The sequence below is a fragment of the Chlamydotis macqueenii genome, chromosome 6 (assembly GCF_036417535.1).
Source record: "Chlamydotis macqueenii isolate bChlMac1 chromosome 6, bChlMac1.mat, whole genome shotgun sequence".
NCBI classification, from domain to species: domain Eukaryota; kingdom Metazoa; phylum Chordata; class Aves; order Otidiformes; family Otididae; genus Chlamydotis; species Chlamydotis macqueenii.
The window spans coordinates 26730224-26755517 of NC_141561.1; the positions used below are offsets into that span (position 1 = coordinate 26730224).

Consider the following 25294-nt stretch of genomic DNA (forward strand, 5'->3'; position numbering starts at 1 on the left):
GACAGCATTGTAGAGCAACAGCAATGCTCTAATTAGGCTACTCAAGAGTGCTCTTTGGTGACACAACCATTTAAAATGCAATGCATTCACCAACTGAGAGGACTCCACATATAGCATGGGTATTTAAAAGTCACCACCCCTGTTCTGAGAGATATGTGTTTTGGCCCATGTCACTCATAATCAGAAAGAGTTGTAAATAAGAAAATATTAAAACTCTTCAATTTCATATATTTTAAATGAATGTCATCTTTTGTCAGAAAACCAGCCAAACCTTCAGCCTTATAACAAAGGAATGGAAGAGACGCTAAGCTGAAATTTGATTGCACTCAAGTGCTTCCTAAAGCCCAGACCCTTGCCATAATGTTAGCACCCTTGACAGTATCTTTTCCTTCATAATTAAAGACTAATCTACAATACCAAAATTGCACATAGATTTTCACAAATTCTGATGTAATATGGATTTATCATACTTCATTTCAAACTTCATTAATTCTTGGGCAATTTGTTTCCCCAAGACCTGATCTGACTTGCTAAGCAACCTCGGGTCTCCCCTCTCTGCTACACTTCTGACATTCCTGACCTTTTCAATTTGGTCAAGCGAAAAGTCTGTACTAGAAGAAAGGTGTGACAATTTAGCAGCGCAGTTTACTATGATATTAATAAGGTACATTCAACCTTTTGTTCTGTTGAGCCATAGTATATATTCAGCGTAACCACTCAGGTGTACGGTATGATACCAAGGAATGAAAAAAATTAAAATATGATTGGAAACTTTATTTAGAGAGAAAAAACTACTCCACTCTGGTGAGACTCCACCTAGAGTACTGCATCCAGCTCTGGAGCCCTCAGCACAGGAAAGACACGGACCTGTTCGAGCAGGTCCAGAGGAGGGCCACAAAAATTATCAGAGGGCTGAAGCATTCTCCTATGAAGACAAGCTGAGAGAGTTGAGGCTGTTCAGCCTGGAGAAGAGGAGGCTCTGGGGAGACCTTATTATTGCCTTCCAGTACATAAAAGGGGGCTTATAAGAAAGACGGGGACAAACTTTTTAACAGGGCCTATAGCGATAGGACAAGGGGTAATGATTTTCAACTAAAAGAGGCTAGACTTAGACTAGATACAAGGCAAAATTTTTTTACAATGAGGGTAGTGAAGCACTGGAACAGGTTGCCCAGAGAGGTGGTGGATGCCCCAATGCCTGGAAACATTCAAGGGCAGGTTGGAGGGGGCTCTGAGCAACCTGATCTGGTTGCAGGGGGGTTGGACTAAATGACCTTTGAAGGTCCCTTCCAATCCAAGCCATTTTATGATTCTATGAAACCACAACCTACCTAAATAATGAATATGTTTATATCCATGATTCTACTAAAATCTGTGGTATGTCAATCACATACCTTTATGAAGCACACTTTGACCCACAGAGTTACTTATGGCTAGTTTTAAGCAGTGCTAATATGTGCTAAGACTATGACAGTCATTTCATTAGCTCTTCTCAGGCAGAAGCCTGGACACGTGGCCCTGGGATGCAACATCAGGGCCAAGTTCCCCTAGGAGGCAAGAATGAGCTCCATCACAAAACAAATACCTGTTTGCAAATATTCACAAGTAAAAATCGAAGGCTAACAGCTTAATTAATTTTCCACTTTTGCAACTCTTCAGAGTAAAATATTAAGGAGAAAAATAGAAAAGTAACATAAACTTGGAACAACAAACTGAAGTTTATTTTTAGCCAGACTGTGCTGAGGGAGAAAAGAATTATGTCTTTATTTCAGCTGCAGATCTAGAATTTGCTCATTATTGAAGGGCATACCTCAAGGCACAAGTATGTTATGGATTTAATTTAAATGTAACCATTGGGCACTTTATCCATACAGGTGAGTGCAAGGATGCTTCTGTTCAGAGTAGTGGTATTTCTAGCACAGAGTTATTTTGTTAGAATATGCCAGTGCAATTTTTTTTCAAAAGCAGGTAAAGCGGACCTCCTCAACTGAGGATACTAAAATCAAAGTACAATCTAGTGTGAGAGAACAATAAGATGATTTGTACTAAGCTAAGTATCAGGTGTACTATTTATCACCCAGTAATGGATTGGGCGGTGTTTTCTTTGATAAGTTGGAAATATTTTAAGGGAGAGAGGTATATGCTGTTGTTCTGGACCAGAGGCTAGGATGACACACTGAGAATACAGTTAGCTTGACTTTCAAACTGGATTTCTTTCTAGATTTCTTTTTTGTAACTACTGCAGATGCTGTCAGAACATGCTAGGAGAGGACTCTTGGTAGGGATTTCTAAAGCTGTAGTTGAATGTAGCAGCTGAAGTAAGTGCAGGCACATTGCTGAAAGTGAAGAGGTACTTTTCTTGGGACACTGTGGAAGAAATTTTTGAGTCAGAAATATCAGAACTGAAGCAAGTAAATAGAGGGGTGAGGAGTTTTGAAGTCCGTGTTCTGAGTCTTTTGGAAATCTGCCTTGATATTTCAGCTCCAAAACATAATGATTTCAAGCACTATGGAGCTAACTCCTTACTTTTCCACACTGCCTTTGTTCATGTGAGCAGTTCCCTTAACTGCACAGAGATCAAGGAAGCAATTTGCAAAATCAGGAATGACCTGGCTACTTCTTGGCTGTATCAGTAACAGATATGAAACTGTTCAGACCAATGAACACCATACTCCAGATATGACACTTAAGAGACCACTTTGCTTACCTTGTCTGAATATGAAAATTGTTTGTGGTCCCAGTATGTTCATAATCATGGATGGCAGCTGCAAAGATCATTGCTAAAATTTCCAGTTCTGTGAGCCAGTGCTGGTAAATGAAAAACAAATCTTGGTCATATTTTCTCTAATAGCCTAATTCAGATTAAACACTACAGTACTGAAAACGTCTTGCATTACCTTTCACTTAAGTGAACTTTATTCTTGTCTTATTCCAGGTAACTATATTTGCATAACACATCATTATTATACAGTAAAATAACTCATTGTAGTTATTATGATTTCTCTTAGACCAAGTTAACATCCATATGGACACTAGCAAAGTAAATACTGACAGCCAAAAATATAAGAAGTTATTAAGATAATTACGTGGTATACTTTGTAGCTGTTTTGAATATGAAGTGTCTAATCTGCTAGCTCATACATAGCATTTGCCAAATTATTGTATATTCATCTAAAAATTTAATATGAAGTTAAGGTTATAATTTGTCTTTTAGTGAACAATATTTAGAGTTCATAATACATTCTAGGTACAACATCAGCATTAGATGTATCTTACCAGTGTACATAGCACTAAAATTAGGCCCATGGGAGATTTTTCTGTTCTAAATTTTATCATACTTTTTAGTAATGCAAAAAGAGAGTGCACAAGGCTAGCATACAGTTACACAGAACAAAAGGTAATATGGGTCATGTATACAAAACACTGCAGACCCGGGAGTTTTGTGCACTGTTATACCTCTTGCTAACCAAGGCTGTTCTGTCTCTATATCTGATACTGTTCTGTATCGCTCAGTTTGGAAAATAACCTCTTTTGTTTTATCTTTCAAGTTCTATTTCTTGAATGATAAATCATCCTTGAGGAGGAAATTTACTCCATCTAAAAATGGGGGCAGAAAAATTATACGATAATTAACCCCCGCAGTCATAGGACTGATTAAGTCAAATGCCAGTCAAGCATTTACACACATAATTCAGACTTTTTTAGTGTAGAAGTAAGCTTCTGTACTAAAGGACTGAAGAATGATCTCATCCTTACGCAGCCATATATGCACATATATGTGTCTGAATGGCTATAAGATGTATAAGCTGCCAGAAGTAGTATAAGCTGCCAATATTAGTACTTCTTTCAAAGAAGAAGAAAGGAAACAGTCAAGATTCATAAGTAATGTGAGAATAATGAGAAAGGTCATTCAATGACAAAATGAGACTGCTGAGGAACAACAAGTACTGGTTGTTGGTGAAGCAGTATAGATTTAAAAAGGTCACAAGAGAGAAATGAAAACGTACTGTAAGCAGTTCTAAAATTGGAAACTATGACCTTCATCCTATTGTGTGTCGCAAGAAACCAGGTCATGACCGGTCTTGGCTTTCACAATGTTTTCAACATATCAAATAGAATAGAAACCCAGAAATTATTAGTAACTAAAGCTAAACACAAACTTTTTCTTTAAGATGCCTTTTCAAAGATCAGCTTTTTTGTAAAGAAAATAGTTGCTAGAAAAAGCAAGTAGAAGAGCATTCCTTACTCACAATATCTATGGGCTACACAGAAACTTCATACAATACCATAACAGCAAGTATTCTAGAGACTGTAGCTGTACAGTAAAAATTCAGATCAGTATCAAAATCAGAGGATCAGAGGACTACTTTAGCTAAAGGATTTCTAAGGAAGCAGGAGAAAGCTCTTAGAGAGAGAGTTAACAACAGTTTTTCTCAAAAGGAGAAGGAAAATCAGATCCGCAAGACTGTGAAGAGCTGGAATCTGCTTCCCTCCTGGAAGATACTATGCCATGGAGGTGTCATACCTGCTGGAAAAGATCTCTTCCACTGAGAGATATTTTCCAGTATTATAAATAATTATAAGTAAATACATACGTTTCAACTTTTCATGAGCTCTGGTTCTAACAATTTTTTTTAAACAATGATGGATGAAAAATGAGTAAGAAAGGGAGTCTCACAATGTACTTATTGACAGTTAAGACATTTTTTTTCCTTTAGTTTGAGCAATCCAGGTACGTGGGAGGAGAAAAGGGATGGTGGGAAGATGATCGATGACTCAAAAGTTCTTTACAAGATGTATTCCCTGGGACTTGGATTCTTAAATCTTTATAAAGATGAAGACTTCACAAATGCAAGCTTGAGTTACATATTTCACTTGTATCATCTGGGACTTAATCTCTTGGGAAGGTTAATAGATTGTGTGCCATCTGTGATATCTAACTTTTTAACACATTGATCTGAGGTGCATGTATCTTGTTTCTTAAGATAGACAGTAACTTTTGGAAAATACAATGATACTTTTATTTCTCTAAATGCAACTTTGAATATGTGTTATTCTTCACTTCAATCTCTCTAAAGGCTCTTGGAGAAGCATATACCCTGACCAGCTAAATTTTTCTGCAAATGCTGAAATACGGCTATTTTCCAGGTGCTTATAAAAGATACAAAATGTATGACCTCAACAACAGGAATTGAGAAAAAGATTTTCTAAAACCTAGCTTCTTGAAACATTTGCTTCAGTATGTCTTTCAGAAGTGAACAAGGACAGCGATACTTTGCAAGATTTGGGAGTCAGTATCGGTTCCTTAAAATACAATGAAAGCACAAGAACTTCAAATCACATGCCAATTTGCAAAATCCACATGGGAATTTGGTACAGAATTGCACCAAATTGACTCCAATTCAGGTATTTTTAAAAGACAGAGAAGAGTTAAAAGAGGCATTACAATGGACATACTCTGAAAACTATTACCTTGAGATGCAAACTTCAAATTGTTATTGAGTAGGGTTCTGTAGGGTCAACCAGGCAACAGAAAAAAAAACTCCAACAAATTAAATAGAATATTTGCATGATACTGATGTGTTCTCAAACTGCAAATGACATTTGGGACAGAAATACTTTGCAATATGGAGAATCACTAGGCCTTCTTTCAGACACTATTTTCTATAAACGTTCCTTCTGCCTGGCAAGCTACATCTGTTTTAAGGCACTCTTGACTAAGTGTTGTCCTAGTTAGATATCTTTCCAAGAACTTTCCAATATCATAATTCAGTAATCAAATGAGAATATTTAAAACCTGCTCTAATTTTATAGGAATATTTTGTAGCAGCATTACAACATTAATGAGGTTTTACTGCAAAGTAAGAGCAATGAAGTCTAAGCTTATCTGAAAATAGTTGTTAATATCACATCAAAGTGCAGTTACAAGGTTAAGATGCTAATACTGTAAAATTTGAGTTGGAGAGGGCTTTCTCATTCTCCTGTGCACACAGTGGAACAGCAGATATTCAAATACCAGAAAAGTTCCATCATTCAGTGTTCAGAGATACACAAAGTGTGTTGCAAAGCTGTTTAATCAATGGCTAAGCATCCTAAATGGACTAAGATAGCTCTGGAAGCTGGAACCTTGTCCTGGCATCACAAAGAAAATCTGGATGCTATTGTCTGTTTTGAAGGGCAGAGGGGCACAGTTACAATCAGCCAAAGGGATGTTTATAATGTATAATACAACAAAGGGATTTGTTAAGTTGCTGATCCAGGTCTATACCTGCAACAAAGAAATGTCTCACATCACTTAATGCTTGCAGTTGATCTTACAGTAAAAGAGAAGGGTGGGATAGGAACCATGATCTAATATTTTCAAGCTTTTTCTTTTATTAAAATATTATTTTGATAGGCGAATATCGTACACAAGAACTTTGGTTTGGCCTTATCTTGGCAAGACCTTTCTGGTCTGTGCTTCAGTATGACATGGAAGTCCTTTCTCAAGAAAATATCTTAATGTGAAAAGGAATCTTAGCTGGTGAAGACTCCAGTTTTCACTCTGCAAATAGTACTTGTGTTTAAATGTAGCTTTAAAAACTCGATGCTTAGAAGCCAAACACTTCCTTCAACCAGTAGAATCAAACCCTGCAATGCCTAGGAACTTTTCTTGCCTCCACTGAAGCCAAAGGCAAAGATTTTGGTGAGAAAAGGCTTAACAAAAGTGAATGACTGTCATTTATTATGTTTATATTGGAGCACAAACATCTAGAGTCAGCCCTAAAATTTTCCTTTCCAAAAGTCTTACGGAATTTTCATGGCTGTGCAAACAGAAATCAGACACTAACACTTCCCACCTTTTTTCTTTTTTTTTAAACAAGTGCATTCATAGTGAAAACAAATAATCAAAAGGCCACTGACAGATATGTCCATTTCCTTTCAGTTAGTATTTACTTTTGTCTAGCAAGCTGATAGTGAGGAGGCTCCCACTGCTGGTATTAAATCTAGATAAGAGTTTAAAGTAAAAATGCTTGCATGGACTCACTTCAGTCCACAAAACAAATACTAAAAAATATTGGGATACTGCAAGGCAAATGCAATCTCCTGCCTACTATAGGCACATACAATATGCAAGAGTAGTCCTAAATAAGGTTATAAACTAAAAGAAAAAGCAGCTGCAGAATATTTGAGTAAGCCTGTGCTGATTCAGTGTATCTTTCAATGGGCAAGACCTCAGCAGATACTAAAGCTTCCTTAACTGATCACACCTCCCAGGCTGTGATGTGGAAGTGAAAAATTCTCACCTGCCTGCTCCCACAAATGTATCTCTTTTAGTGTGATATATAATACCCAAGCCCAGGCAATGAAAAGTAAAAAGATTTTAAGGAGGATTTTTTTCTTCCTTTTTCCTCTGCATCAGGAGAGTTCCAGCCTGGAAGAACTGTTAAAATGACATGAAGTTCACAGCCTGAATGGTAGTTTGGAATCTATCACTGCACAATTTTCAAGGGAGCTCATTCTCATACTCATTCATCCAAAACAGCAGAGTCTAAGAAAATAAGTAAATTGAACATTGCAGCACTTCTTACCATGATACCAGTGCGAATCATTATGTAATGCACAGTTTGAGTGACATCAGCTGCATGGATCAAATTGTGATATGGATTTTTGTATTTGCTGTAACCAACTTCAAGAGCTTCAGCAAATGAAATAAGATTGGGAACAGGGATCTAGGGGGAAGCAAAAATTAAAATAATATTTTTTTTTTCCTCCAACAGCTGCAAAGCTACTCATGCAATAAATAAACAACAACAAAAAAACCCCATAGAATTTAGTTAACAAACAACAAAAGAAAAATTTAAAATGTAAAGGTCCAGTATCTTACATGCATCAGAGAGTTCTCATCCAGTTCTTATAGATGTTACATCCCTTTACATACACCATATACAGCATTTCGTTAGTGTACAAGAGAATGCAGAGCTATCAACCAAATAATTTTCAAGACATTTCTGTCTGTCTGTACCCAGACTCTGTAGGCTGCTCATATAACAAAGGCATGACAGATAGGAGTCTAACAATAGGATTATTTCCTTTTCTGTACCAGTTTTACCTTGCCTGAGACAAGGTATCCTTGAATGTGATAGTATGACTTCCCCTCCTCTTCCTCCAGGCAATGTATGAAGTATAGGTACTCTCTAGTCTCATTTATTTTCCCATATAATGAAATTACTTTTTTCTTTATTTAAAAGCCCTGCAAGGGAAACAGTAGGACTGAGAATGGGCTTATCCACTGAGCCAGTAACATCATATACTTTCTGACTGTGTAGTTAATGGTAGCTTTAGCGTGGTGCTGACTCCAAGCATCCAGAGCTTGAAGGGAAAAGCTTGATGGGAAAAGATGAGTCTGGGTTATCAGTTAAAAATATAAAAATCAACTTCAGAGTGAGGCAGCCTCTTCAAAAGGAGCATGGCATTTTGCAGTGGAGAGATTTTGAAACTATAACTAAACATTTATTTGGTAATATTATAATTATAAATTTGGCATTTCGATCCATTTTTAATCTCAGCCTTTCAAAGCTGGTTATAAGTACACCATATTGTATTGCAATACACTGCAAACACTCTTTTATATCCCCTAAATTGGATAGGAAAGGAAGGCTCAGGTGAAACCCCTGCACAGTGGTGGGCAACATACTACAATCTAGACCATGAAAAAAGTACTTAGCACTAACTACAAGTGCTTTATTAGGAATCTTTGTTCCACAAAGCCAGGACACTGATACAATACTGCTGAGTAAATAAGCTGTATATACAATCTGCTTATTTAATGTTTACAGCATTTAGCTGTTCACTAGCAACATCCCATTCCAAATTGACTTGCCATGAGTCTACATAGCTTTCAATTTTTTGAGTTGCAGAAAAATTTGCGTGCTTTAGGTGCAAATTTTTTTCTATACCACTTGGTAGAACTATTGGCATATTACAATGTTTGATTTGCCATATTTGAAATTCTGCACTGCACTGTACAATAAAAAAAACCCAAACATTTCAAACATATGTTGGCTTTCTTGTGTTTTAAATTTGACATACTTATTTTTGCGTACATATTTTCATTTGTGGCTAGTTTCTGACCTTGAAACGGCTCAAAAGGTCATATCGGGTAAACAGCTCATACATCATAAATTTCAGACTGTGCTCTCCACTTGCTTCATTTAGGGCAAATACGTCAAAAGACCATTTATCAACATCCTGTAGACGAGGGGAAAAGAAAAAAAAAACATAACATTTCCATCTGTTTAAGTAAGTTTCCAGTTAATCACTGGAAAAGTTATCTGGGTTTTTTTTTCTGGAGGGAAGGGAGAAGAGTTTGGTGGTTTTTTGTTTCAAAACCTTTCAAACTCCTACTGTAGATAACACATTAATGACTCAATATTAATGATGAAAATAGTTGTGCCAGTTCTGAATAAAATACCTGTAACATGACCTATGCAACTTTGTATGCTTCAAATCAAAGGCCTTAATCTTTTATATTTAACTTTCTGCATACAAATTGTCTATAGAACCTCATGAGGCTAATGTGAATACCCATCCTTTAAACAGGCTATTATGCAATGTCATTAACACCATAGCCATACAGCCATTTGAGAATAATATAGCAATGTTTGACTTTGAGGGGAAAAGGTGAGGCACTACACTCTCAAGAGATACCATTTTTTTTAATTGCATACATAGCCACAGGAACTTTACTACTATAAAAGTTTGCCTCTTGGCTGAACTACAGTAATGTCTTAAATTCACAGTAAATACTGTACATTTTCCATAAGCTACAGCTTCTTTTGTTAGCTCTATCCCAATACTATTTCTTCTTTTTCCTTCCTAAAAAGGAAACAAATTCTGCTCTTTGAGACACTGATTACCATAGCACTGGGAGCTGATAAAACCATATTTCATATTTCTATACCAATTTCATCCTATTGCCCTAATAACATCTAAATGAAATCAAAACTAATCAGTGAAACAATAAACAGAATCATATGTTATTTGTGAATTTTTAACCATTAACTTCTCTGTTCTGTGTGCTCAGTTCTGTAGTACTAAATAAAGCCAGAGTATGTTCAGTAGAAAGACATATTCATTTCACCCTAAAAGTCACTAAATATAAGTACAAGTACATTCAAATTCCACAGTGATTAAACTTATTTCACCTTAAATGTTACTATCACTTCTGCTGGGTAAGCCAAACCAACCATGCTAGAAGTTCTTCGGTACATCCTAAAAGAACAAATAAAACATTAAGTAATAGCATTCCTTTAAAAAGTAATGGAATCATTTCACTTTTTAAAATTCATCTTTCAGAGTTTGTGAAATAACACTAAGCTATCTTAGAGTCTGATCCCAGAGATGACATAAGTCTTTTTCTGAACTTATGAGAAAAGTCTATATGGTGTATTACTCTTTTATGTTAGTGCTGCCTTTGGTACATTTTCATGTAGAAGTTTCCAAGCTATAAAGTCTATCCTCAAAATTTTCCAAAGTTCAGGAAATTTCGCTACAAATGTAGAGGTTTCATCTGGATTTCTGTACAGAAAAATATAGCGATTGCAGAAATTGAAACCTAAATCCTGGCTCAGAGTTTTGCTTCAAGTTCATCCCACCACTTAATGGATCTTAGCAACAGACAGTGTGGTTAAATGCAGTACCTGCTACAATGACAAAAGAAAGCACTCACCTTTCTACAAAAATCCCAGCCTGTACAGCATGAACAATGCTTCGGAATTTGGGCTTTTCTTCAGGTCTCCTCTTCACTATTCCCATTTCCCTTGTAAATGTAGAAGCTAACCAGTCCCGCACTTCCAGCGGGACTGAATCCGATTGGATGTCAGAGAGCTCATCCTCAGTGTCCAAAAGCTTCCTACAAAAAAAAAAATAAAAGTTCATCAAGAAGATGGGAGACTGAAGCAAACGCAGTACGGACAAGTGAACAACTAAAAAAACTTAATTTAAAAGGAGTGGAGGTCATCTGTAGCATTGACTCAGCACATCATTCAATGTCTTCTCTGGTAGTCACACTGCCGCTGGACATAGTAGCCCAGAAGCCCATGACTACTGAGCTTCCCAGTAGACATACTGGGAGGGTGGGCACAGGAGATATCTTCCCTCTCTCCCACTGCTCATGTTCCAGAAGGTAAAAGATACTCAAACGCAATATATTCAAGTAAAGGCAAGTGAAGACTTTTCTACAACGATGTCACAGCTTTGGTGGATTGAAGTGTAATGAATGAGTTACAAAATCCTGAGGAGATGTCTAAAACAGTGGTTGACATGAACATCTATAGAAAAAGGGGTTGCTGCTGTAACTGGCAACACCAGTGGTCCATCTGATCTGTCTTCCAAAACAGCAGAAAAACTGTTTTGATACTTACATGCAAAGTAAATTATATTATATAGCAATGCTATAGTGAGTGCATTTCAATGAACGCCCTCTATACATGCCCATCATGTTATTCCAGTGCAATAAAAGTATTACAGAGAATTCATTCATTCTGTGCGGAGACTTGTATTCCTGTTGAAGGCAGGGTAACAAAATCACAGCAGTAAAGATATTATACAAGACTGGATTGCAAGTCAGCTTTCTTAGTTGTTCAAAAAGTTAAAAAAGTTACACATACCTCTTGCAAAATAGAAGTAGTATTAAAAAGAAACTTCACCAAAACTGAATTGGAGGACATGAGTTTATTTAGAAGAAACATGTAACTAAATATTATCTTAAAACAGACTCAACACTTAATTCTACACTTCTATAAACCTACCAGATTTAGGAACACAACCTTTTTTTTCTTACTGTTATTTGCCCATATCATTCAGTCTGCTGGATTTTTCCAAGAACCAAATCTCTTATTTCATCAGGTAACAAGTTTTCCTTCATGTAATTATGCAAGAAATCCCAGAGTTAGGATGACCCAAACATACATAAAGCATACCACCCTTTTAAAATATTTTAGTAACAGTGGTACTAATTGAATTGCAGGCATTCTTTGATTACACAGATCTATTTCTCTAGTGCTGTCTTTCTGAAACTGTTCGAGTTTGTATGAATTGGATACAAAGGAATGATGGACAAAGTATTTTTGAGTGTGATTTTCTTATCAGACAATACGCTTGTCAAGTTAAACCTTGGGTTTCTTCTCCTGAGTGAACAGGATTCCTGGGATATATATTTGGTGGGAATTTGGCTAACAGCATTTGCAGATGGGTATTTCGGAGAGGAAAATTATCACTTCCTTTTCCACTACAGGCCAAAAGTCAGTAATTTATTTTGGAGGACCAGGACTTGTGTAGAGGAAAGGATCTGGGCAAATTATCTTGCAAAATTGAACCAAGGTTGAGACTGGCTATAGGTTAAAGGCTATAAATTGATTTTACTGCCTGAATTAAAAAGGATGTTATATTCCACTTAAATCCCTACTAGTATAACACTGTTATTAAGTATCCCTGGAGAGATCAGTACATTTATATTTCTGAGGAAAATTTGACATTTGATGTATGTGTAGTATAATCAGGAATAAACCTTATAATCCCTAAAACATATTTTTGTACCTATTCCAACAGTTATCAAATGCGATGAAATTACTCCAGCAATAAAAGGACCATGGGCATTAGGCTGCCTCAGACCACATCACCTGTGCAGCGTGAAGCAGAGCTCTACATCAGTTTGCTATAGTCTGATGCAGATCTGAATTTGGAACCAAGTCCTGAGCTCTGCACATACGAGCTGCTGAAGTACAAATTAAGGCCAGCAAGAGATACTGCAGTTTCTCTAATCTTTTCAACCACTCATTTGTAAAACAGCAGGACTATTCAGTCTGCAAATGATAGTAATAGGAGTTACTTTATGAAGACAGAACAGAGAAAACAGTATTTGAAAAATGTTTCTTTAACCAGTAATTTTCATGAGACCACTGCTCTCTGGTAAGAGGTGATGAACAACGTGCTATGAGAGAGTTTCTGTGTCTCTGGTTCCTGCTTAAATAACTAGGAAAGCAACTGCAACATAGAATTACATTGTAAGCACAATCCTTTGTAGCTAGAAGCTCTAGAGATCCCTCCACACATAACCTTAGTAACTTCTCAAAAAGCATTAGTTTCTTTCAAAAGCCTAACTGAAAAAAACATTTAAGGAGAGGAAACAAGGGCTAGTCATTCATCTTGTAACTCTCTATTTCGTGCACTTTTGTGACCTTTCGAAGAATAAAATTAATATTGGGGAAAATTACTCATGACATATGCAGTGCTAGAAATGGCCTTTGAATAAATTCACTAATGACTGCCATTCTTCTGTAATTACAGGGACAGGGCTTATAGACAGGTCTACACATCTGAATAAATGGATGGTTAGACAGACATATAATTTGATGGTAATTTTATTTAGGAAGGGGAATAAATTAGGCTATATCTTGCACCATACAAACTATGCTTAATTAGAATCATAGAACAGTTTCTGTTGGAAGGGACCTTTAAAGGTCATCTAGTCCAACTCCCTGCTAGGAGCAGGGACATCTTCAATCAGATCAGGTTTCTCAGAGCCTCGTCTTACCACAAATTCTTAGAATCCAATATTCAACTCATTTCATACTTTGTAACTTTTGTCAACTTTCATTCATGTATTTATACCTTAATTAGAAAATACAGAATTTCCATTATAATTCCATGGGTGTGCATATATACGTATACATACAAAATATTGTGGATTCTGTGAAATATATCTAATTGTACACATTAAGCATAAGTGCCAACAGTATGTCAGCACTTACCTTACAATAATAGCAGAAAAGTTAATTTTTCATCCAACAAGAAACTGTTTATTTTTTTACATGGATCTTGTTCTTTTTAGGTTGAACCATCTTACAGCTTGTTCGCTGTCCCTAGTCTATTGATGCACATCACTGCAGTGAATGTACCAAGTAAATCACAGAGCCTCTACGTGCCTGTCCTTCTTGCTGTTACTACAGAATTACTACTACTTGCTGTGACTCAGAATGTAACTGCAACAAAGCTTGACTCCTTGAGCGGACGTATTGTAACGTCACTCCAACACAATCACTGAGCATTATAACACCATTTCTTTGTATAAATTCTATGATTCTATAAATTCTACAATACAACATTGCTTACAATTACTGGGAAAAACATAACAATAACAGTCTGAAGTGTACACTCAGAACATTTTTATTTCTGAATGTTTACATTACTGTTATTTTAATTTATATCCACTTAGAACCGAAAAAGTGCAAAAGCTTCAGTAAAATCAATAAATCAATAGTAAGTTACTGGTGTTTGGTTTTGCCTAATGAAAGTTATTATTGCCCAGATAAATGGAAAATACAAATTCCGAATTCTGTAATTCTATTCTTATGTAGATGTCATGGTTTAGCCCTAGCCAGGAGCTAAACACTGTGCAGCTACTCGCTAACGCTCCCCAAGGGGAGAGAAAATACAACAAAAAACTCATGGGTTGAGATAAGGACAGGGAGAGATCATGCAACAGTTACCATCGCGGGCAAAAGAGACTCAACTTGGTGAAAATTAACTTATTTATATATATTTAATTTATACCAATTTATATATATTTAATTTACACCAATCAAATCAGAATAGGATAATGAGAAATAAAACAAAATCTTAAAAACACCTTCCCCCGAACTCCTCTCCTCTTCTTGGGTTTAACTTTACATTCGATTTCTCTAGCTCCTCCCCCTCAGCGGCACAGGCAGATGGGGAACAGGAACTGCACTCAGTTCATCACATGTTGTCTCTGCCACTCCTTCCTCCTCAGGGACAAGACTCCTCAAACTCTTCCTCTGCTCCAGCATGGGGTCCCTTCCACAGGAGACAGTCCTCCACTGTTCCAGTGTGAGTCCTTCCCATGGGGTGCAGTCCTTCAGGAACAGACTACTCTAGCATGGGTCCCCCATGGGGTCCCAAGTCCTACCAGCAAACCTGCTCCGGCATGGGCTCCTCTCTCCATGGGTCCACAGGTCCTGCCAGAAGTGTGGGGTCCTCCACAGGCTGCGGGTGGATCTCTACTCCACCATGGGCTGCAGGGGGACAGCCTCCTTCACCACGGGCTGCACCACGGGCTGCAGGGGAATCTCTGCTCCAGTGCATGGAGCACATCCTCCTGCTCCTTCTCTGACCTTGGTGTCCACAAGGTTGCTCCTCTCACATCTCCTCACTCTGCTCTGCTCTGCTCTGCTGTACCAGACCATGCTGGGACAGGAACACACATTTGCCTGGCAGGAGGCTGGGGGGTGAGGCCCATGCCTCCCATTTCTCTCCCCACACTCCTGCTTTGTTTTCTCCTTCTTAAATAGGTTATCACAGGGGTGCAATTGGCTCAGACAACTGGTCAGTGGTGAATCCACCCTGGAACTGGCTGGCTCCACTGGACAAAGGAGAAGCTTCTAGCAGCTTCTCAAAGAAGCCACCACTGTAGCCCCTCCACCGCTACATAAACCAAACACAGTAGACTTCTTGCTCTAACTTGCCACTTTTTGAATCATAGGTGAATAGCTAAATTATTGTTACAGATGATTATTGTGGTGGTTTAGCCCGGATAACCACACAGTTTCTTAGTCACCCTCCTCCTATCTAGTGGGACAAGGGAGAGAAATTAGGAAGAAAGGAAAACTTGTGGGTTGAGATAAAAACAGTTTACTAAAAATACTAAAAACTACAAAGCTAACAGGATATAAGGATATTAATATCTACAAAATATACAAAATGAACAATGTACAATTTCTCACCACCCGATGTCCGAATGACCGACGCAGCCCGTCCCGAGCAGCGATCACAGGAACAACACTGAGCAGCAAGCAAAGGGGGGAGAGCAAGCTAGCAAGGTAGAGGGAACGATGCCAGCAAGCAAGAGAGAAGAAAAGAATGCCAAGGGTGCCTGAACAAGAATGTCCAAAAAGAAAAGGAATACCAGAAAATTATGCCCACTCCCATGGGCAACCCCCACTTATATACTGAGCATGATGTTTATGGCATGGAATACTCTCTTTGGCCAGTTTGGATCAATTATTCTGTCTGTCTTTCGCCCAGCTTCCCGCATCTGCACGTTAACGAGACCTTAACGAGACTTGGAAAGCCAGACAGTGTCCTTGGTCTCATTAACAACAACTTGTATCATCAGAATGTTTTTATCAACATTCTTCACACACAAAATCCAAAACACACCGGCTACTGAGAAGAAAATTAACTCCATCCCTGCTGAAACCAGGACAATTATTCAGTATGCCTTTAAATTAAAAAAAAAAAAAAAAGAGGAGAAAAGGTGAAATAATATCAGAAGACAGGGTCAAAACCAAGTCAAACATAGTTAAATCACTGAACTCCTCACCAAATATTGCAGGGATTTCTGCAAGATTTTGCAAAGTTACAATTTGTAATTGTAAGTTGTAAAATGTAATTTGCAAATTGTAATTGTGCAATGTCTTGCAATATGTAAACTTTTACATAGATTCAAAAATCACATTGGATAAATAAATGAGAAAAAATAAGTGACCGCAGCTGTCAAACACAAGGCTAGAACCTCTGGCTTCGAAAATATTTGGAGTGGAGTGACTGCAAGATCCACAGCCTCATCCTCCAAATCAACCACACTGAAGATCAGAGATGTCAGGCATTTACTTTCTGTTTTAAAGCTACATAGTTGTCCCACAAAGAAAAATTCTATTGAGATCAATCCCATTCAACTGGAAGGCATGAACTCCACTATCCTATTTGAATTAAATAACTGTTAATAATCCAAAGCATACACTTTATTTTTTTCTTCCCTAAAGCTGAGCAACACCTAAAAATGCTAATAAACAAACCAAAAAAGCTTAACAAAAAGTACTTTTTTTCAACACAAAGTCATCATTTCAGGCTTACATACACTTATTTTGCTCATACATCATTAGCCTATTAAGTAGATGCAATATGAGGAAAAGATATGCGTGGGAAGGAGAGGAGGAGGCTTGGGTTATTTAATTCTATTTGTTCCCTGAGTGGAACTCCCATTGACAGTTGTGGGAATAAGTAAGATATGGCCCATGGCATTTCAGCTTAGCAATCAATTAATATTGCAGTCATAGTAACTAATAACCTGATCTTCTTGTCACAGTACTGTGGTTTTTGCCAGGAATAATTTTTCAAAATTCAAGAAGTGATAATTTTGAGCTCTTTTTTAATTTAATCACAATTTTAAATATAGTAATGGACTAGTCAGAAATATATTTATTTTCCCTTGGGAACAGATCAGATGTACTATGGAGGAGGAAAAAGAAAAGAAAATGAAAAAAAAAAAGAAAACTAGATAATGGCTATGGGGAAAAAAAAAAAATCCATCAATCCATTACAGTTGATCAGTCATGCTGCCTAACAGAGATGGTGAAAGATTTCCAGAGGAGGGACTGAGAAAGAGGTATTAGCTCTTTACCGTTTAGTGAATTAATCAAGCTAATGATCAACTCCTTAAGAGTGAATTGATCAAAGTCCTCTTCTAGGTCTCGAATGCAGAAGGCATTCCAAATCCAAATAGCCAATTCACATTTTTATCAATTATTTGTGTTCTACTGTATCACTATCTCCCTGAATGAGCATGAATCAATACATTCAATCAATAGTTACATCCTCTATAGTCCATTACAATTTCCATCAATATCCACTAAAAGATTCTTGACTCCCACTGAGGATAAACAAATGGGAAAAATTATTGAAGTGCATTTTTAGTACCAACATGTTGTACTCTTAAAATCTAGCACATCCTCAGAAGAACTGTCCTCATACTAAGAACTACCAATTAAGTACAATAAATGGCAAAGAGTTTGGATGAAATACAGTTATTACCACAGCAGAGAAGTAATAGAATAAGGACCATTGTTACTGGAAACATTTACTTACTGATATGTACTGCTTATTTAGAAATACAGATGTACATACCAAACACCATCAACAATAGTAAGATTCAGGTCAGGATATTCATGATTAAAAAATACCATTTTTCAGAAGTACAGCTGTGAGCTAATGTATTTTCTTTCTTTTAATTCAATTGCTTTAATGTGGTACTCTGGAAGCTCTATAGGGCAGGGACTGTCTCAGGGCACGACTCACAAATAAATTAACAGCAATAACTTTGAGATAGAAAAATTCAATAACTTCAGAAAAGGGATGCAGGTCATTTATAAATATCCTAACTGAACTGAAGAGTTTTAGTCAGAATTTAACAGAATTACAATGATTTTAAGTGTATTTGTTTATATAACTTTGATGCTGTTGTAAGCTTCCCTCTCAGAAAAAACCTTTGGCTTAGTGCACAAGATTTTAAAGGCTTATTTTAAGCTTTTATAAGGGTGGAATATACTGAATTAATCTCAACACAGTAAGCTTTTTCTCAATAGTAGCTTTTACAAAAGTATCATTTGTAGATTCCCTTAATGGATGAACTGAATTATTATCTTCAAATGGTACATTTGTTGGTGACAAAGCAACTTCAGGCTAAGTACATTTAACCATGGGTTGGCTATGGAGGACAGCAATACACACAGTAAACTTGACCTAACAGTCAAGATTAAGATTTAACTTCGTGCTTAAATAATTGTGACTTCCAATCTCTCCTCAACTAAGTCAGCTCAGAGAGGAATCATTTAGACCATATTTTTCACCCACCAAATAATTACCAAATACGGTGTCCCATTCCACCTGTTTTATCCTTGTGGATTATTTTCTTTAGTATTCCCAGATTTTTTTTAAAAAAAAAAGCTAATTTTGAGGAAAAATATTGTCTAGATCCTTCAAATAAATTACATCATTGACTGAATGCCTGACTGTTCTGTGAATGAAACAGTTACTTTCATGTATAAATGAAAAAAATAGTCTATCTTCTCAGGTAAAGTGATTGGGAATATATGTTTTCGAAAATTTTAACAAATATCTACATCTCTTTGATGTAAGAGAATTTAACTTTCTCAGCCTTTGCACCTGCAAAGAGATTTGCCAGTGTGACTATCTCTGCTGTTTACCTTGAATGGATAACAGTATCCAAATTAGCACAATTTCTTCCATAACCAGAGCCTTACAGTCAATGAAACCGTGATTCACAAAGTGAGCTAAATGTTGTATGCTATGGCTGGGAATGGAATGCAAATGGTCCCGTAATGACAAGCAACAGACTCCTGCTGCAAGATGCTCAGCAGCAGCTGATGTGGCGCTAGCTTAGAGCCTTGCAACACTGATACCAAAATATGGCTTCTGAAAATGAAATAATATGACAAAGATAAAAGAGCTTTCACTTCCAACCCTAACCAATCTATGATTCTATGGTTCACTGACTTTTGTTTTCATTTAAAATACAGAGAAGCTGCTAAACCTGTATTGATGGCTAGAGGAGTGTGAAAGAAAGCATAGGGGTATCAAACAAGTATCCTAGTTCATTATTTTTTTTTAGATATGAATTACTAGTCTAAGATGGAGCAGCTGCCATGGACTCAAGTTCTTTTGGCAGTGCTGAAAAACTTGAAAACACTAGGGACCAGTCTTGTCCAACTTGAACACATAACCAAACCTATGTATTGAAAGCTACCCAACAACAGGCTATGCTGACTATTCCTCACATTGAGATCTCCTGGAAACGGGAGAATTTCATTTAGTTGCTGGGCTGTTGCTAAGCTCCATTCACACTTCCACGGCACACAGCACTGTGAGCACCCATATCTAGTTAAGCATTTGCTGCTTTCTTATTCCTTAGACTCTAGGAGACAAAGATACACATGTGTTCCTATCACAAATACTTCTGTAGTGCTCTTTAAGGGTCATATGGACACTTGGTGAGACGAAATGACAAAATCTTTTCTCTTGCAAGGGATATGATCACCTTTTAAACTATTCTGGTGTTCTGGTTTTGTTAGTGAGGGGGGGCCTAAGGGGGTAGCTTCTGTAGGAAACTGCTAGAAGTCGCTCCCCTTTGTTCAGTGGACTCGGCCAGGCCTAGGGCGGACCCACTGCTGGCCAAGGCCAAGCCAATTGGTAGCAGAATGTCCTGTGATAACGCCTCTGCGATAACGTATTTAAGTAGGGGAAAACAGGAAAAAAAGGAGGAGAAGATGTGAAGCAGCTGAGCGGGGGGCAGAGAGGGGGAGGCATGAGCCTCATGGGCCTTGCAGGCCTCACCCTCTGGCCTCCCACCGGGCAGCCGACTGGGCCCAACTCGGCCCGGCCCGGCTGCAAGAAGTGGAGAGGAGATGAGAAGTGAATAAGATGTAAAAAGGATCCTGAGAGGCGTCTGCCAGCCTGTTGTGAGGAACGGCTGCAGACGCCAAGGTCAGTGAAGAAGGAGGGGGAGGAGTAACATGGCTCCTGGCCAAGATTCCTCTGCAACTCGTGGTGAAGACCATGGTGGAGCGGGTTGTCCCCCTGCAGCCCATGGAGGTCCACGGAGGGGCAGAGATCCACCTGCAGCCCGTGGAGGACCCCACGCCAGAGCAGGTGGAGGCCTGAAGGAGGCTGTGGCCCGTGGAGGGCCCGCTGGGACAGCTGTTCTAGAGGGACTGCACCCCGTGGAAGAGATGACCCACGCCGGAGCAGTTTCACGAAGGACTGTGGCCCGTGGGAGGGACCCCATGCTGGAGCAGAGGAGGAATGCGAGGAGTTCTTCCCCTGATGATGATACAGCGGCGTAAAACAATGCGTGATGAACTGACCGCGACCCCCATTCCCTTTCCCCCCGCCGTGCCGCTCGGGAGGGGAAGGTAGTAGAGATAATGTTAAGCCTGGGAAGAGGGAGGGGTGGGGGGAGGTTATCTTGTTCCCTGTCTCATTCTCCTGCTAATTTTAGAAATAAATGAATAGTTTTCCCCAAGTCAAGTCTGTTTTGCCTGTAACGGTAACTTTAAGGATTTCTCCCCGTCCTTATCTCAAACCTTGAGCTGTTTTTTCTTATATCATCTCCTCCTATTCTCTCGGAGGGTGGGGGGAGCGAGAGACAGACTGCGTAGTCTGGTCCTGATTGGGGCTGAACTACGACATCTGGTTTTGTCCACAATTTGAAGATATGTTTGTCCCTGCTTTAAGTCCAGAAACCACAGAAATATTTGGTGCATTACTGTAGTAGTGCACTGGAAATTCAGTGTGGTCCGAGGTGTTTATTACAACAGCAGTCACAAAGTTTGGGTTTAATGACTTCCTTTTTAGCTAACATTATACATATCAGAATGTGTGATTGTTGGTTTTTTTTTTTTAAATAAGAGCTTTTTCTCAAGAAGGACTGTGTTTACCATTACAATATCATTGAAATATCTTAACTATTTCCAGAGCTCTCATGCAAACACACATTGCTATAACAGCACTTACCCTGCATGAGATTTCCTTTCACTTCATGAATGTAGCAATAACCTGTATTTGTTATTTTGTCTTGTTGAACCAAAGATGCTCAAAGCAACTGCCAGCTATATACAACAGATCTGCTTCATATATTATTGAAACACAGTCTCCTCTGTGGCAGAAGTTCTCAAGAGGTTAAAGCCTTTTACAAGTGCATTATACAGCCTAAAACAAACTAAAAACCATGTATGGAATTGAAAATGGACAGATAAATATCCTGTTGTAATCAAGTGTATTTTATAAAATATTAAGACATTTTAAAAATGTAACAAGACTTTAACTGGAATAAAATATTCTGATTTTATTGAGAACAAGTTAAAAATGCTCTCCACAAGAAGTTTTTTTTTTATTTTATTTGGCTTTGGAATACATATTTTTTTTTAATCTTGTAATTTCCATCTAGATTTTATTTGATTTACTTTCTTCTCAGTTAGCATGAATAAAGAGCTATGTTTACAAGGAACAGAACAGCTGTCATGACCAAATTATCAGGCTGTATTTACTTCCTGTCTGACTCTAAATATCCTTCTTCCACTACCTTGAGCCAAGTGGCAAGTACAAATGGAGAAAATTTTTTGAGATTTGTCAGAATTATTTATAACACCTATGGAGTAAGTTTGAACATCTTCCACAGAGGAGATCCTCTGAGGGGCTGGAACTGTGAGAGTTTCACTGATTACTTGCAGCCAACAGTGAACCTCTGCTTCAGGCACCAAAGCGCTAGACCTCTTTCAAGGAAGTGTTCAGTGCATCTTATAATTACTCAGCACTGAGATGCAGCAGTCCTAAAAAGGGCTTGTTAAACAAGCTTATTAGTAGACATGGGGCCACAGACAATTAAGCTCATAGGAAAGTAGCACTTGCGTAAGTCTGATTTCTCTGTGCTTTACAGCTTTCCATCAGCTCAGAACCTTTTACATGGGATATTGACAGTCATTGCCCCAAACTAATTTTTCATAATTTTGGAAGGTTATTGCTACTGCCTAGCCCTGATTTTAAGGAGTCTACTCTCAGAACTCCATAAATAAAACCTGTTGTGTTATTTCTCTGCCTTTTCTCCAACACAGTTGCAGACAGTTTTAGAAAGAGCATATATGGAAATGAGTATACATAAGTAGTTTTAAAAGATGCTATCTTATTCTTGTATAACAGGCTATAGTGTAGAGCCACAGAGGAGCAGATAAAAGTAAAGAGAACCTGAGAAAAAGACTTAATACTCTGCTAAACAATTTGAATTCTACAGCCCGTTTCCAGCTGATTGTTGCACTATAAATAGAAATACAAAGTGGTCTCAGCTTACACGTTTGCATGTACTTTTATGTGCACTTTATAGACTATTATGTGCACTTTAAAGACTATAGACTTTATAGAATGATACAGGCTTTCCAATCAACAAACGAAGTAACAATATACAGGAAAAAAAAAACAACTGGTATCTCCTACTGTAAGAAATTGGAACTGATCACTGAAAAAAGCTCAGGCTTATGAACAGAAAAATGCCCGAGATTTAATTTTTAAACAGTACAAATTGTTCCCCTGAGCTGTGGAACACACTAGGCTCTTCTTTGATCCCTGGCTACATTATTGAACGTGCTCTGTGAGACACCTCATACTTGGATCTTTTTATTGACCTTAGTTTTGATTTTTCTTTTTGCTTTTTTCATCTCTGTGCCTGTGAAGAATTGCAGAAAGTCCTTCTGCAACAGGTGTGGGACCACCGGCAGGATAATTTTATTATGATGTTTAATAGGACATACGTCATAATGGAAAGATGAGTTAGAAGGATGCTCCTAATCAATTCTCTGTTAGTTGCTATTCTTAATCTGACTGAAAAGATATTTAAGAGGGCTTTCTCTCAGCTGATATCGAAGTCTGTCTCCCAGAAAGGTGAGGAAGAAGAGAACACCACAGATAGAATTCAGTTTTAGGTGGCTGGTGGAAGCTGAGGTCTTCCTCTGCTTGGATACGCAAGCAGTAAGTTAGTAAACTCATCAGGACAAAATCCAAGGCTCAGGTATGGGCTTCAAATAGAAAGCATGGATATTTTCATGTGAGTTGCAGAAACTGTACTGAACCTTTGGTTCTAAGCCTGCAACACTTTGTACCTTGCAGAACCAAGCATCATTACATCTTGTAAGCCAAATCTCAGGAACGATTACATCCTAAACTATGCAACTTCCTTCTGGGACTTAGTTAATATAAGTAAACTGTACTCAGATGGTTTTCTCACAGCTTTATTCAGAGTTTATTCAGTGTATTAACTGTTATTGCTCTATACTATAGCAACTGCTTTTATCCATAAAGCAATTCATATGTAAGGAACTTGCTGCAGTCATTTGAACTTTGCAGTGTATAAAAGGGCATGTTTAGGCTCAGCGGGAATGGGCCATTCTGCTTACGATCTGAACTATTATTTCTAATCTGCTAATGAGTTCAGTTAACTCAGTTCCAGACTCCCAACAGCAGTAGCTCTGTGCAGGACAAAGAACCTGTATCCTTTGGTGGGAAGGAGGACAAATGTAACCACGCAAGCTAATTCCAGCCTCCGCTGCCATTTGACTCAATGATACACTGCTTCTGTTCCTTAAGGATTCACTTCCCAGAAGCTAGAGAGACCTTCTTTGTGTGTTAATCTTTAAAGGTTTTGCTGCAGACTTACACTACGGAATACTGGTCATAGTATTTAAAATGTGATTATCTTTGCAGTTTGTCATGCAAAAGAGTTTACTATGGAAGTACTAATGGAGACTACACTTTCTCTCTACTACACGACAAATATCTTAATTTACAAATTGTTTTTAATGGGGAAGCATCAACATTTGAAACAGCACTATACGTAATATTTTCCAGCTAAGAAGAGGAAGCTTAGCCTATATTCTTAGCATAAATTTAACACAAAGACCTCCAGGTTCAAAAAATGCATCACCCTGAGTCTGAATTTCATGCAGACTGCATTAGTCAAAGGAAGAGAAATTAAAAACAAAATTAAACACTATAAACCCAAATGAAGAATATGAGGTATAAAATGCAAACCATTAAAAATAAGAGAAGTTGAAAAGTCAGTTTCATTAAAGTAATTTCATTTTTAATTATTACTTATAGCATAAGTAACACGGGCAAGAAAATTTTTTTATATGTTTACATACATATACTTCAGAAATATAGCTATCGGTACGTAAACAATATGCTTAATGCATATTTATATAAGAAATGCTACCAAAACTTGATAGGTTTACAAACTCACTCCGAGGTTGCATCAGAGAATACAAGTATTCAATAAATTAGAATAAAGCAAGATGTCTGTTACGGGTTTGTTTGATTTCCTTTCTGACTTAGCGCAGTAAAAAAATCAGATTGTTCTGCAAAATGTTGGATACAACAAATAAATAAGATTAAATATTGTTGTGCATCAAGCTAGTGAAGAGGAAAAGCTTTATCCATGTACTGAAGTAGGATTTTTGAAAATAAGTAGTCACTGTTATGAGGTGATAATGCCCCTAGGATTAGCAAAATAGCTCGAGGACTACAAAAAACTGCCAAACCTCTATAAAATTATATAGATTTTCTTTCATTTAGGCAGTTCAATAACCCTGCCATTAAGTTCTATGAGGGCAATTAGCTTATTTAAATATTTGCTTACAGTAAAAATAATGCACCTGTTGCTGCCCAAAGCCAATGTATTTTCAGGTGTACCAGTTTTCTCTGGGTATGAAATGTCTGTTATTTGTCTCGATGCTCCCACACAGAGCCAGAAAGACTGCGACTCCTCACTGTAACGATACTATTCATTTCCACTGAGGCCTCAGTTTAGAAAATAAGTAAATCTCACCTTATTTTCATAGTCCCATTGCTACTACTGAGAAAGAGCTACGAATACTACAACCACTTAAGC

The 25294-nt window shown here is 37.7% G+C and overlaps 1 protein-coding gene across 2 annotated transcripts in view; it reads right to left on the reverse strand.

Annotated features, from left to right (window-relative positions):
• The window catches only part of PDE1A (phosphodiesterase 1A), a 160894-nt gene that overhangs the window by 37501 nt on the left and 98099 nt on the right, over positions 1 to 25294 (reverse strand). For both annotated transcript variants that reach the window (XM_086751009.1, XM_086751010.1), the window contains 5 exons: positions 10712 to 10894; positions 10188 to 10254; positions 9115 to 9231; positions 7572 to 7712; positions 2708 to 2808 (listed from right to left, as the gene is read on the reverse strand). In XM_086751009.1, coding sequence (XP_086607135.1) covers positions 2708 to 2808; positions 7572 to 7712; positions 9115 to 9231; positions 10188 to 10254; positions 10712 to 10894 — 609 coding nt within the window. The remainder of the gene's footprint in view (positions 1 to 2707; positions 2809 to 7571; positions 7713 to 9114; positions 9232 to 10187; positions 10255 to 10711; positions 10895 to 25294) is intronic.